Here is a 15,597-nt window from a genome sequence, read left to right on the forward strand (position 1 = left end):
TTGCGACATCTGTGGCATTGTGCTGTGTGATGAAACTGAACATTTTAGAGTGGCCTTTTATTGTGGCCAGCCCAAGGCACACCTGTGCAATAATCATGCTGTCTAATCAGCATCTTGATATGCCACACCTGTGAGGTGGGATGGATTATCTCGGCAAAGGAGAAGTGCTCACTTACACAGATTTAGTCAGATTTGTGAATATTTGAGGGAAATGGTCTTTTGTGTGTATAGAAAATGTTTTAGATCTTTGATCAGCTCATGAAAAATGGGAGCGTTTATATTATTGTTCAGTGTATTTCGAACTTCGAATTTTTTTTGACAGCCCTAATCAGTACCAATAATGAAACAGAGATTCTGCTGTGCTGAAAGGTTGTAGGGCTTTCACCACATATTTAGTCTCTGCTCTGACATTTACTAACCTCCATTAGACACTTGACTCAGTTTTTATTTGATTCTGGTGTTTTGTTATTTCTATTTGTTTCTATGTTTTCGGGTTGTCTGTTCATCCCATATCTCAAGAACGCCCCAAGGGAATTTCTTCAGATTCGGCAAGAATGTCCACTTGGACTCAACAATAAACTGATTAGATTATGGTGGTCAAGGGTCAAGATCACTGTGACTTTGTCTGTCTCATTTTCATGAACGCGATATCTCAAGAATACTTTGAGGGAATTTCTTAAAATTTGGCACAAAAGTCCACTTGGACTCAACGATGAACTGATTAGATTTCTGTGGTTAGATGTCAAGGTCAGTGTTGCCAAGTCCGCTTATTAAAAGCGACTTTGGGCTTGTTTTTCTGTAAAGTCGCTTACAAATATTGGCAGTCGCGGGTCGCGGTTTTTTTGGGCTTGTCTCTAAAGCGTAGTTGCTTATTTGGGCTTGTTCCCAGCTCCATAATAAGTTGTCAAGCAGATATTTTCGATATGTTACTTAAACATAGGATAGTTTGTCTTGCCTGTTCCTTCTGTCCCTCCCCTTTCCCCATACACACAGGAGACAGCAGAGTTTTTTCCCACTCGCATCCTGCTTCTAATTGGCTCTGACCCTGATGGCAACGAGAACTAGCCAATCAGAGGCAGAGCAGGGTAATATGTTTTTTCTGGTTAGGAAAACATCAGTCCTGTAACTAAAAGAAAAAAGTTAGATGAGTGCATAAAAAGCAATAATAAATAAAGAATTTGTGAATTCAGGATGATATTTATTTGTGTGTGCAAATTTTAATTATCAGAGGTTTACTGTGTATATAATGTACTTGGTACATCGGTCTATATTTGATATCCCATCTGTTTTCTAATGTTAAATAATGCTAAAAGGTGGTTTAACTCCCTCTTGTAGTCATTGTCCTTTAGCTCAGGGGGGAGAAAAATAAATAAACTGTGTACCGTGGGTACAGTTTTCCAAAACTGTGCACAGTTTACTAATCTGTCCACATGGATGTAAATTGACAATCTGTACCCACAGTTTAAAATCCGTCCCCACGGATTGTAAAACCGTGCACACAGTTTATTTAATTTTCTCTCACCGGAACCTAGGGGGGCTTCATAGAAAAAGTCGCTTGTTTTGGGCGTGTTTTCAGAGGCCTGGTTGCTTATTTGTCTCGCGAGATCTGGCAACACTGGTCAAGGTCACTGTGACCTTTTCTGTCTCATCCTCGTGAATGCCATATCTCAGAACCTCTTGATGAAATTTCTTAAAATTTGACACATCCACTTGGACTTAAGAATAAACTGATTAAAATGTTGTTGTCAAAGGTCAGTATGACCTCACAAAATATGTTTTTGGCCATTACTCAAGAATTCATATGAGAATCAGAATCGGTTTTATTGCCAAGTAGGATTTTCACATACAAGGAATTTGGCTTGGTGCATGTAACAAAGAATGTAAAATATATAAAAAAATATAGAGTAATTAGAAGCATGCATATAAAAAGGAAATACTATAAACAATTAAATATAAAATCTGAATGTAAATAACACAGGGTGTCCGCGGGGTATTAAAAAGTATTAAAAGTTGATAAATCAAATGTCGGAAAATTAAGGCCATTAAAAGTATTAAAGTCTTAATCGCGATTTTATGAAGTATTAAATTTTCTTGGCATTCAAGCTTTGACAAAAAGTATCCATGAATGTATAATTTATTTTCCTCGCGACTATTACCAACAACGATGTGTAGGTAGGCACACTCGGACTGCCATCGGGTGTGTGTGTGGGGGGGTGGGGTGCTGAGTGGGAAAAAAAAAAGTCCAAAAAAGTTAATAAATTACAATTTATGGTGAAAAAGTAGTTTCTTGCAACTCTAGAATTAAGATAAAAATATTCACAAACGAAAAAACACTTCTGCTTGCTGATAAGTAGTGTTTAACTTTTGATTTAACACTAAAAATTAAAACCCTCAGCGCACTGCAGCGCAAGCAGACAGATGAGCGACTCAGAGCAGCATGTGTCACTGACACCAGACTCAGAGCGCAGTGGACCGGTGGAAAATGTCACCATCAGCATATTATTTTACATCAATAAAATCTATTTTATCATTATTTTGAGTCACATTGTTGAAAGAATTTAGTCGTCTGCAGGATAATAGGTCACCATTCATTGCACGTCGGGATTTCTATTTCCTTGTTGAAGATGTTTTCGTTTTTAATTACATGATAGCTATTCTCCCTTAACTCACCAGTAAAGAATACCTTTGTCTATTTCAAATAACCCGTGGCAATAATAATATCCCTGTTTTCTGATTTACTGTGAAACTTTTTTAGGCAATTCATGCAACAATCAGACCAGATGACTTCTTTACTCGGCCTAATGGGGCCGGCCTTTATTTGTCAACCAACCAAAAACAATCAATCAATTAAAAACACAAACTGGAACTGGAACATGAAATCTTACATGCCTAACAGACATTGCTTCTCGTTCTTTGAGTTTACATATGGCTAAAGGGGAAAAACACAACCGTAAACGGACGGCATGATTAGTGTTGCGTTCAAGGTCCCCCCCCAAAAAACGAGAGAAAAAACGGCAGAATATTCAATTTTTTATTTATTTATTTATTTTTTTCCACAATCGAATCCCGTACCATCGAACGAAGCTTCGAATTTTTTGGGTCAGCCCTAAATCCCACATGCAGCCATAAGGTTGTTGTTTTCAGCAAGTTGGCCTTGAATAGCTGATGTTGAGCTGTAGAGCTGTGTTATTTGTTATGACCTAAGGTGTATTTTAATTTTATTTTATTTTATTTTATTTATTTATTTTTTTTTTTTAAATAACAGGGACAGTACATATTAATAGACACTTGCATGTAAATATGTAGGATTGTAGCCATTGGCTAAATGGCGTTTAATAAACCTGCCTTTGGTTTAATTTATTCTTTCAAGCTTTATTCCTTTTCATCTTATCTGAGTTCTGTTGTATGTTTGTGCTCCATAGATTTAATTGCAAACTACAACTGTTTAGTAAGTTAAAGATGCGTTGCTGCTAACGACAGCTTGAAGTGGCGGTGAGGTCTTAAGGTATTTTTGGAAGGTCTTAAAAAAGTCTTAAAAAGGTATTGAAATTAACTTCAGGATTCCTGCATATACCCTGTAACAATAATAATAGTAATATCAAAAATGTGTACACTGTAAACATGAATAGGGTTGTGTGCAAAGTACGGATGTGCAAAATCAACAGAATGCAGTGACTGACAGGTGAATGACCAAGATGATGAAGAGATGTCCGACTGTGCGTTACAGGGGGGATGGGGGCAGAGTAGGTGAGGGTCTCTGGTCTTGTTGATGAGGCCAGCTGCAGATAGAAAGAAACTGTTTTTGTGGCGTGAGGTTTTGGTCCTGATGCACCGCAGCCTCCTGCCAGAGGGGAGGGTCTCAAAGAGTTTGTGTCCAGGGTGGAAGGTATCAGCCACAATCTTTCCTGCACGCCTCAGAGTCCTGGAGGGAGGGCAGATTGCAGCCAATCACCTCCTCAGTGGAGCGAATGATACGCTGCAGTCTGCTTTTGTCCTTGGCAGTGGCAGCAGTGTACCAGATGGTGATGGAGGAGGTGAGGATGGACTCAATGATGGCAGCGTAGAAGTGCACCATCATTGTCTTTGGCAGGTTGAACTTCTTCAGCTGCCGCAGGAAGTACATCCTCTGTTATACTTCCTTTATAAGCCCACTAGAGGTCCTGGGTGATGGTGGTCCCCAGGAAGCGGAATGACTCCACAGTGTCGACTGTAGAGATGCACGGATGGCGTTTGAGCACACCCGAATCCTCGTGCACTCAAATTGTTTGCTCTGTTTATTCCAATATTCTACACTACATCATCTCTCTAACAGGGATTCACTTACCGTTTCTGCTGTGATAGACCTATAGGATCAGGACAGACAGACAGTATTGTTATCAACTCAAAAAAATATCAATTTTTTTTTCCTCCGATGTGTGGCGCGCCCGATTGTAGGCCTATAGGGCCTCCTCTGATGATATTGCTGTGGTATAGCCAGGCTAGACTATATTATAGGCTACTGAAAAGACTGGTTCAAACAAACATTTCTTTTATTTTCTCAGTTGAAAAAATAAGCAGAATTGCGCCACAAAACATTTTTTTGTAAGATCGGCACAATAAGGCAAATTGAAAACTAGGCAACACAGGCTTGCGCAGTGTTTTATCAACCTGTGATTTAACATCCCTATATCGGCACTTCAAAATATTAAATAACTAGCCTAATAAAACATACCCTACAGCAGTAGGCCAACAAAACACAGGCTGGCATGAGGTCAGTCAAATATAGGCCTCTTAAAAGAAATGGCATTGCAACTTCCCAAATACTGCCGAGCCAGAACAAAAAATAAATAATAATAGCCTAAATATTATCTTCAACTACAAGTGTTCAGCAGTTAAAAATAACAACTAGAGCACTCGGAGAGCGCAGACCTCCGCCAAGCAGCTCGGATTTCCCGCCATTTTATTATTTTATCCACTTCGCTTCAACCGATCACCACCAAAATTATCATCTGTTCCATGTCCCATTATCAGCCTTTCCGGAAAATTTCATCAAAATCCGTTCAGAACTTTTCGAGTTATTTTGCAGACAAACAGACCAACATTGGCGAAAACATAACCTCCTTGGCGGAGGTAATAATAAAACGTAAATGCTATAGTAGCCTAATAAAACATAGGCAGTAAGCCCATGGCCAACAAAACACAGGCTGGCATGGGGTAGGCTAAATCAAATATCGGCCTATCAAAGAAATGTCATCGCAACTTCCCGAACAATCAATCACGGTTGGTGTCCAGTGTCCAACAAAAATAAATGTTAATATTTTAACCTACTGCATATTGTGTTCAGGTGCTCAGTGGTTAAAATAAACAACAATAGCCTAATAACTGGCTTAATAAAAAAGGTTTGTAGGCCTAGCTTCTAAAGCATCAAACTAAAACGAGTGCCAGTTTATCCAAAGTGTAACCAACAGACCAAAGGTAATGGCCTGTTTTTAGGCTGACTTTCTTTGCATCGTGCAGGAATACGATAGCATCTACGGTGCCGGGATTCAGGCAATTTAGCCTGACCTCAATGATGCGCCCTGCTGCACTGAAACAGCGCTCACTCGCCCCGCTTGTTGCTGGAATTCACAACATTCTTCTGGCAATGGACCGCAGTCGACGGAATGAGTGTCCCTGTTTCTCCCAGAAGGACAGCAGATCTTCCCCCTCAAATGGAATGCTCACAGAACAGTATTCATCCAATTCATTCGCCGTGTTGGGCTTGTCTTGCCATTCGGCGAAGTAATCAGTCTTCTGCTTCTTTATTTGTCCGCTGCCGTCGCCGTGTCCATCTAAGAGATGGAGAGAATAGGCTATATTAGTATAGGCTATTAGAATAGCTATATTTAGTATATTAGCCTAAAGTAGCCAAATTATTACACGGCTTATTTACGGTTTACGCACAAGGCAAATAAGTGCAAATTCATTAACCCATACAGACAAACTGGGTAGAGAATGGGCCGTTGGAAATTTTTTTGTAAAATAGTCAATAGCATCTATGACAAAATTATAGGCTTATTTACAAATAAACGATAATAAACTATTAAAATTGTTAAATGAAATCAATAATTTGTCATTTTCTTTGGTATTTTTTGCGATATACAGTCATGCAATGATGACTGCTGGCTAATTTGTATGTTAATGTTAGCCAGTGTCAAGTCTCTGATCATGTGACGAGACGATATGTGCACTACAGCGTACACTATGGGGCCCGTCATAATAGTGTGCACTGGGGCCCATCATAACAACCTTACGCCACTGCTAGTAGCCCACGGAATTGGTCAGAATAATGGTAATTAATGTTCAGTCAGTGTTCCACAAAATAAATGCTAAATTTACCTGGCTCCTCGGTGATTGTGGTGCCTTCTTCTGGTCCCTCTCTGTCATCATGGCTGTCAGTGACAAGTGAGCAGACATTCCTCATCACCTCCTGTCTGTCTCCTGGGGTCAACATTTTCAGCGACTTAAATCTGGGACAGAGAAAGGTGGCGATCTTGTGAGTCGGAGTGAGGATTAGCTTCTCATCAAGCAGGCTGGATGCACGGATACGCAGGGCACGGATGTATGGTGGGTCTCCAAACTTGGGCTCACAGTGTTTCTTGAGTTTGAAGAACCAGAGCATCACCAGGTGGATGGTGAAGTGACAAAAATCGGTGCCTGGAAATGGGCATGGCGGCTCCCGATCCTGTCCTCCTTGTCTCTTCTAAAAAGTCTTCTGTTGTCAATTCAGTATCTTAGGTTCGGCTGGCAGGTACTTAAAAAAGCACTGGAGATAGGCAGAATCTGATGCAATCGAGTTTATTGTGTTCACAGGCAACAACACAGACAAACTCATGAGTCAGCCTCCGGAGGACGACTGACTTCTGCTTTCGGTGCTCTGGCTTATATGCTGGTGGAGGTCGAAGAGATCTCCACCCATTTCTGTAGTCCTTCCCATTTCGATCCGTTTTTACTGGTAGCAGACTTTGCCTCTGTTCTGGCTCAAACTGGAATCTGCCACCAGTATTTCCGGAATCGCTCTCACTCTATTTTTTAAAAACATGTGATCTCTGGGGACTCTCATGCTACAGTCCCTCGTGCTTCCGTGTAATATGACTCATTACATGTATATCAAGTAATACAATCATTTGAGTGTGTGTGTGTGTGACCTTTCTTGTGTAATATAACTCTTAAGTGCTTTAGGCCGTACAATCAAGTGAGTGTAATATAATTCTTAAGTGCATTAGGCAGTACAATCAAGTGAGTGTTCTATCTTCTTTCACACAGCACGTGGTAACTTGTATGAGTGTCACTGTAAGTTCACAACATCATGTGAGTGTAGGTTGGTGCATTATATCATTACACAGCGCGCATATGAGTCAATAAGAGTTCACAACTGAGATGTCACTAAGAGTTCACACAGTTACATTGCATATTATGTATAAATGCAGTATTAGTTTTTTGTAGAAGTCTACACACTAACATGGTTATATAACTATTTGTATCTTACCCAACTTATGTGGTCTAACACCTGATAAGGGTTTTGACTTTTACACTACAATGGTTGGGTATTTCTCTCCTTCCAGCTCGGTAATGGCTAGTTTGAAGAGAGTAAGGAACCCGATCAAGTGCTTCAGCTGGTCTTGGTGGATGCTCTCCATCGGGTGCAGTTGATCTTTGTCTTCCAGGAGCTGTCGGATCAGTGTGTACTGTTGCAGGACAGATTCCAGCATTTTGACTTTGCTATTCCAGCGCACTTCACACTCCTGCATCACTGTGTGCTCCAAACTCGCAACCACCCCGTTCTCTTCAGATAGGTTACAAGGCTTTTGCAGGTGGTTAACATTACCAACACATTGCTGATTTTTTCTGGTGCATTTCTCTCACTGAACGTGTGTCTTAACACGGTGTTCAGTATGTGTGCGCAGCGAGTGCTGCCTTGATATTAGAGCCACTATCACTGACAAAGACGATCTTTGCAGCTTGTAATCCATATTTCCCCAACTCTACCGTGATTTGCTCGTGGATATTTTCTCCGTTTTTTTTTTTTGTTTTTTTGTTTTTTAGATTACAGTCGAATTCCACAGTAGCCATGATGCGACTCTCCAGCTGCCACTGCCTCTGGTTAAACTCATCGGCCCACATGTCGGTGGTAACGGAGATTCCTGGCTTTTCGTTGGCTTTCTGGATCACTTTGGCTAGCTTCCCCTTTTCTTCAGCAGCCTGCTGCTTTGCCCTGTTGCACACTGTTTGCCGGTGAGGTAAGATGGCTTCAGCCTTCACAGACCCGTATTTAGCTCCGATGTTATCCTCTCCTTTCCTGGAGACAATATCAAATGGCCTAATATCCAGGCAACACAGGCTCACACAGTTGTCAACAAGCTTGGATTTAAATCGAAATTACCCCGTGGAAGAATCCACAAGAAAAGCACTGGAGCACTCAGATCACTTGTGATAAATTTATTTGTGACTAACGTTTTGACGCCAACTGCGTCTTCATCAGAGTCAAACAGTACAAGTACCAGGTAAGAAGGTTTAAATATCCTCCAAGTCACATAGAGACTCTTCTCATTGGTTTACAGAGAGTGGGAGTAACCAAACAATTAGCCAGTAGTACTGTGACAGCACTCACACAGCTAGTCAATACCAGAATACACCACCAGTGCAGTAAAAACAATCACATCCAAATATATACAATATATACAATCTTAACATTGCATTACAGGAAGCAGGAGAGGTTAAGTTCCTCATTCAGTCCATGTGGTTCAACTGTTTTGAGGATGTATATCCACCAAGCCTCTCTTTTAAGCAATTTTTTTACCATGTCTCCCCCTCTCTGGGATGGGGAGATTTTTTTAATGCCCCAAAATCGCAGTGTTGCCGCAGAACCATGGTTTGCCTTTACATAGTGTCTTGCAATGGCATAGTCCATATTCTGATTTCGGATGGCAGCTTTATGTTCGGCAATACGAGCTTTGAGGGGGCGTTTTGTCTGACCAACATAAACCAATCCGCATGGACATTTCAATATGTAAATTACATGTGTGGTACTACAGTTTATAAATGAATTGATGTTTTATTTTTTGCCAGAGTGTGGATGACAGAATTGTTTGCTGTCAGATGAGTTAGAGCAGTGAGAGCAGTGGCCACACCTGTAGAAGCCAGTAGGTGGAGCAGGCAACCAGGTAGATCTTTGAGGTGCACTCATTGCAGAGTGTACCAGTCTGTCTTTAAGGGATCTGGCTTTATGGAAAGAGATCAGAGGGGGTTGAGCACATATTTGTGTTAGGGCTGGGTCACTTTGTAAAATGTGCCAGTGTTTCTTAATAATGTTTTTTATGTCCCCTGCGATTGGGGAGAATTCTGTGGAGAAATAGAGGCGGGGTGTTGTGGAGGGGCGCTGAGTCTTTTGGAGGAGGCGGGCTCTGTCCGTGCGTCTCGCCCGCTGATACGCTGCCCGTATGTCGTGCTCCTTATAGCCTTTGCTGCGGAAGCTCTCAGTCATCTCATCTGCTTTCAGTTCAAATTCCTCGTCTGTACTGCAGTTTCTTTTTAGATGAAGAAATTGTCCTGTTGGGATGTTTTTGATGAGTTGTTTTGGATGGTGACTGTCGGCTCTGAGAAGTGTGTTCCTGCTTAATGGTTTCTGGTAAATAGTGCTGTCCAAACCCCCTCTCATCTTTTTATAGATTGTGAGGTCCAAAAAGTTCACTCTCTCATTAGACTGCTCAACTGTGAATCTCAGGTACTGTGTGGTGGAATTAATGTAGCCCACAAACTCAATTAGTTCGTCAGTAGTACCAGTCCATATAAAAAAGATATCATCAATGTATCTTTTCCACAATGCGATCTTGGACACAAAAGGGTTTGTCATGGAGTTATGAATGAATTCTTCCTCCCAGAACCCCATAACGAGACATGCATATGATGGTGCAAACAAACTCCCCATGCTCACCCTTTGTTTTTGCAGAAAGTAAGATCCTGCGTATTGGAAATAGTTTTTTGACAGGATTATTTCAGTAAGGGTTTTTAAAAAAACGTTTGGTGGAAGCACGTCAGGAGGGCGTGTGTTCAGATAGTGGTTTAACGCCTCAATGCCTGCGTGATGTGGGATGCATGTGTAGAGGCTTTGGATGTCGCAGGTGACTAAAATAAAGTCTTTTTCAGTCACAAAACCGTTCACAAGGTTCAAAACGTCTGTCGTATCACCAAGATAGGAGGGGAGTTTGACAACCATCTTTTTTAGGAAAAAGTCCAGATACTGTGATAAAGGTTCTGTGAGACAGCCAATGCTGGATACTATGGGTCTGAGAGGCGGATTATTAAATGCTTTGTGGATTTTTGGAAGGCCGTAAAAGACTGGGCATATGGGGTGTTGCACAGACAAAAATTATTTTTCTTGTTCTGTAATCCAGCCTCTGGAAAGTCCTGAATGCAGAATCTGATCAATTTCAGCTTTATATTCATTCATTGGATTACGATCAAGCAAAGTATAACACTTATCCTCTGTGAGTTGTGATCTAATGCTTTGATCATATTGTTCCAGACTCATGACTACGATGGAGCCTCCTTATCAGCAGAACGAATGATAATGTCATTTCTTTTTTCAATTTCATTGAGACATTTGATTTCAGCCTCTGATAGATTTTTCTTATAGTTTGTCTTTTTGTTTTTCTTATTACAGGCTGTAATTAAAGAGCCTTGCCTAGGTTGGTGGATGTCGGGCTGGGCGGGGTTTTCGAAGGTGTTTCCTCTCGTCTTTCCATTCATAAACTTTCTCAGCAGCATAATCCTTCGTGTCCCTCTCATATTTCTTCAGTTTGTAACTTTGTAAATCTTTTTGGAAGGATATGAGGGAGGTTGAGATTTTCTCAGTGATGGTTTTGAAAGTTTCTGTGTCCTCTTGTGCTGTGAACTTTGATTCCAGCTCGTTGATAAGAGCAGCTGTCTTTTCTGTCGAGAGAACATTTATTTAATATCTGCTCCCATTTGTGCATAAACTCCATATCATCCAGGCCAAATGAGGGAGTTTTCTTCAAGCAAAGCCCGCGAGGGATTCGCTTATTCCTCCAATATTCGGAGAGAGTGACTGAGTGCCAGAGAAGTCTAACATCTCTCTTTTTTAAATCTTCCAAGTCTCTGCCGAGGGACAGGATACATACAGTTAAAGCTTGGATTTAATTTTCTTTTTCGCAGCATCTCGTTTGACGAAGTGGTCGAGGGTATTTGATTGAGCTGCTGGCATGTCTTGCGCTTTCTCGCAGTTGTGGTGCATCAAGTTTGAGGTGCCAGTTTTGTGTCTTTCGTAGACATACACGGTACTGCAGCTGTTGCAAATGGCAAACCCGGCCTCAGTTTCTTAGTCAGTGTTGCTAACGATGACATGGAAGCGCTCCCAAACGGAACTTTTCCCTTCCTTTGTTTTAGTTTTAAGTTCTCCTGATTTTAATTTCTCTCTCACTGTTTTGGCATCCATGGCAAGGAGGTTTGACGCTGGTTTGATTCAGGAACCCTCATGTGGGGCGTTGCCATGGATACACAGGGCATTGCCAACGGTCTGACATCTACAGTAGTTGGTCATTTTGCGCCAGACGGAAAATAAATATAAATTTTATTTTATTTATTTATTTTTTTGGAAAAGTACTATAAATAAAGGTTATTAAATACGAACATAACTGACAAATCCACCTGCAATCCACCCGAAATTAATTACAATGTTAATTTTTATTGGCCCACCCACCCGCGGATTGCGGATATCCGCGGATGTCACTGATATATCCGCAAGATTTGCATCTCTAGTCGACTGGGGAGTCATACAGGGTGATGGGGGTGGGCGGGGCTGGGTTCTTCCTGAAGTCTACAACCATCTCCACTGTCTTAAGAGCGTTGAGCTCCAGGTTGTTCACCAGGTCACCAGCTGGTCAATCTCCCACGTGTAGACGGACTCATCGCCGTCAGAGATGAGTCCAATGAGGGTGGTGTCGTCTGTGAACTTCAGGAGCTTGACGGACTGATGACTGGAGGTGCAGCTGTTGGTGTACAGGGAGAAGAACAAGAAGAAAGGACACAGCCTTGGGGGGATCCAGTGTTGATAGTCCGGGTGTGAGAGACATGTCTCCCCAGCTTCACGTGCTGCCTCCTGTCAGACAGGAAGTAATTGATCCACCTGCAGGTGGAGCCAGGCACACTCAGCTGGGAGAGCTTGTCCTGTAGCAGAGCCGGGATGATTGTATTGAAGGCAGAGCTGAAGTCCACAAGCAGGATCCTAGTGTAGGTTCCTGGGGAGTCCAGATGCTGGAGGGTGAATTGGAGGGCCATGTTGACAGCGTCGTCTACAGACCTGTTGGCTCTGTAGGCGAACTGCAGGGGGTCCAGGAGAGGGTCAATGATGGCCTTGAGGTGTGACAGCACAAGACGCTCAAAGGACTTCCTTGCCACAGAGGTCAGGGCGATGAGTCTGTAGTCAATAAGTCCTGTGGTCCTTGGCTTTTTGGGGATGGGAATGATGGTGGAGGTCTTGAAGCAGGTTGGCACATGGCATGTCTCCAGTGAGGTGTTGAAGATGTGGATGAACACCGGAGACAGCGGGTCGGCGCAATGCTTCAAGGTGGAGGGAGAGACAGAGTCTGGTCCGGCTACTTTGTAGGGGTCCTCTTAAGGAGCCTGTTGACATCCCTCTCCTGGATAGTGAGAGTAGTGGTGGGGGAGGAGGGGGCCATATGCTAATTATGACAAAACGTAACACAACTGTCTAATAGGATAAAATGATGAAGTGATGACATTTTACATCCAAAAAGTCAGCTTCACTGTGACATCATGATGTTCTGATTTTTCTGGCCATTATTTGACGTCATATCGTAGGAACAGAAGAGGAGACATTTGGGCAGATTGGCAAATTGCCGCCTACCTACTTTTGTTTATACAGAATGCGCCTTTTTTGGGGCAGTGGGGGGCGTGAGCAAGTAACAAAACGTGTAGCTTAGCGTGTGACGTAAACTATGACATGGGAGGGAAGCCGTGGCTGGTCAGTCCTTCAGCGACTCTCTCATAAGTCGGCCCGTCTTCACCATTCACGTTATCTGAAGGTTAATGGCCTCTTCGTTTGCGAGGACAAGGAGGGCACGCAATTCCTTGTCTCCCCAGTTGCTCATCTTTACAGTGTCTGTCAGGTTTGTGTTTCCCTCTTGCTACTAGCTGCTCGCTAATTCCTGCTATCAGCTGTTTCCTGTTTATCCACCGCCAGTGGGTCGCACGTGCGGGTGCAGCGTCATCAACAGCTCCTCCCACAAGTCATCAACAGCCCCTCCCGTTGCGGAAGGCAACACAGAGGCCTGTTTAAACTAAAAGGGTTCTGCCAATATGACTACCCTACGAGGCGGAAAATTGGACACTTCGGATCAACTCGCCAATCCGGCTCTGTGTGTCTAAACGCTCGCAGCTTGCCGGCATAACAGCCAAACATTTGCGGAAAATCTGGCAGTGTAAAAGGGGCTACTGAATGGGTGACTCTCATATTGGGTTTCCACCCAGAAACTGTGCTGATTGTATTGATCCTCTGTGCTGTCTGGAGCAAGATGTGTGTGAAGCATCCATGTTTTTACAGACATGGATGTAAATTGTAAGAGAAACTTGACTGATGCACGGAGGCATACAACCATGAGACGGCAATTCTAGTTTATAATTGTGTCACACTGACAAAATTCAAAACTGCTTATAAGTTAGATTCAGACTCTTGAAAATGTGTTAAAGATAAGCGCTTAACTTTGGTTCTTCTTGAGATGGATGTGATCTGATAACTAATTAATAAATGTCTGTGTTCCTCCCCAGTTCTTTGGCTCGTACACCAACAACACACTATTTGAGACTGATGACAGGTACCGTCACCTGGGCTTTCAGATTGAGGACCTAGGCTGCTGCAGAGTGATCCGGCACTCTCTATGGGGGACACATGTTTTTGTGGGGACAATATTTACCAACGCACCACCCAGCAGCCTTGTTATGAAGAAACTGCAGGGCAGCTGAACACAGCCTCAGGGACATTGGGTTGCCATTCAAAGTGTAAAACCTTTATGGAATGTTTGGTGATGGTGCTGTAGACTGCTGTGTCATAATTTTAACAACATAAACAGAATCTATTCAGTTTTTACTTTTGCAACATGTATGTATAAATATTAGTTGATTTTGATGTATATTTATAGATTCCAATCCCACAGGCTGAAATGCTGCTGTCATCACAATAAAATCACCTTGAAACTGTGCTGGTTGTGTAGATCCTCTGTGCTGTCGTGGAAGATGTGTGTGAAGGATCCAAGTTTTCATAGACATGGATGTAAACTGTGAGAGAAACTTAAGTGGTGTGCGGAGGCATACAACTGCAAGGTGTTAATTCTAATTTCAGGGTTAATGGCTGCTTGCATGTTTAGTGTTACTGCCATCTTTTGGAGTTAGTTAACTTCTACAGTGTCAAGTATGTCAGATTTTTCTCATCAGTCCTGTTCACCCAATAAGCAGACTAAAATCTTCTACCTTGTCTATTTCCACCACACTCCACTCCATCAATGATACTGTTAAGTTCTTTAGATTATATTAGTTTATACAACAGTTAATTCCGACCGAGTAATTTGATTGGACGAGAGGCAAAGCTCAGATGAAGATACACAGTGAAGACATAACATAATCCTAACACAGCAAAGCTGTTACCTGCAGCCTTCGCTTGCAAAGCTAACGCTACTAACGTTAGGTCAGTCCAAGTAATTAGTGGAAACATGCTAACATGCTAACGTTACACACAAATTAGTATTAAAGTAAGACCTGTTCATAAATGTTCTGGTGTAGCTCTGAATTTCTTATAAACTGAGGACAACTGCCTGATGTATATTCGTGTTCATGGTCACAGTCACAGATAATTTTAGATGCTCCTTAGTTATCCGCCATGACAACCAAGTCCTCATAGATACATCTCTGGTAAAACTGTTAGGTGTTATGTGTTCAGCAATGTCCGTTGCGTACTGCTTACTCGAAGAACACTGTAAACACAGCTCCTTCTTCTGTGGTTTAATCGCTGCGGGCTGCTGCGGGTGAGCAGAATCACTTCCGCCTCAGGTGCCATATTCTGGTTTGCTGACGTCAACAGAAAGCGACAAAATAGCCGGCATTTTTAAAACTCAGCAGCTCTCGTTCATAGCTTCCACCGCCATGTAAACGAAGAGACACGCCAGAAACCCAGCAACCACCTCAGCTCCTTCCATGTTGATAATCGTCTTTCTTATGTCTGCTTTCTTCCTCTTACTTCTGCTTCGTACTTCTGCTTCTTCTTCTTTGTTGTTGTTCTTCTTTGTTTGTTTCTTTGCCGCGTCGCCCTGGTCAAAATGGTTGCGCAACAATTACGTCACATCCATAGCCCGGTAACTTTACAGGAACCTTCCTCCTACTCCGCCGCACAGTGGAGACACGACGGTTGGGAGGGCCGAGCGAGAGGACGTTCCTGCCCCCCAAATACTACCAGGAACTTCTTCAGTGGAAACGGGCCTTTTATGTACAAAAATCTCTAAACGTTTAGAGTGGGTCATTTTTTTCGTGTAAACATGTACACGGGTTTCA

At 42.4% G+C, this 15,597-nt stretch overlaps 2 protein-coding genes across 4 annotated transcripts in view; one reads left to right on the top strand and one right to left on the bottom strand.

Annotated features, from left to right (window-relative positions):
• Positions 1-14,255, top strand: part of mmadhcb (metabolism of cobalamin associated Db) — a 31,301-nt gene extending 17,046 nt beyond the window's left edge. For all 3 annotated transcript variants that reach the window (XM_050048408.1, XM_050048410.1, XM_050048409.1), the window contains exon 8: positions 13,825-14,255. In XM_050048408.1, coding sequence (XP_049904365.1) covers positions 13,825-14,019 — 195 coding nt within the window. In that variant the 3' untranslated portion in view covers positions 14,020-14,255. The remainder of the gene's footprint in view (positions 1-13,824) is intronic.
• Positions 2,786-13,818, bottom strand: LOC126392789 (uncharacterized). The gene is made up of 2 exons (XM_050048411.1): positions 6,358-13,818; positions 2,786-5,810 (listed from the first exon to the last, which is right to left on the bottom strand). The coding sequence occupies exon 1, from the start codon at positions 10,232-10,234 to the stop codon at positions 9,074-9,076; it is 1,161 nt and encodes a 386-aa protein (XP_049904368.1). The 5' UTR covers positions 10,235-13,818; the 3' UTR covers positions 2,786-5,810; positions 6,358-9,073.
• Positions 14,256-15,597: the final 1,342 nt, after the last annotated feature.

The sequence above is a fragment of the Epinephelus moara genome, chromosome 7 (assembly GCF_006386435.1).
Source record: "Epinephelus moara isolate mb chromosome 7, YSFRI_EMoa_1.0, whole genome shotgun sequence".
In the NCBI taxonomy this organism is placed as follows: domain Eukaryota; kingdom Metazoa; phylum Chordata; class Actinopteri; order Perciformes; family Serranidae; genus Epinephelus; species Epinephelus moara.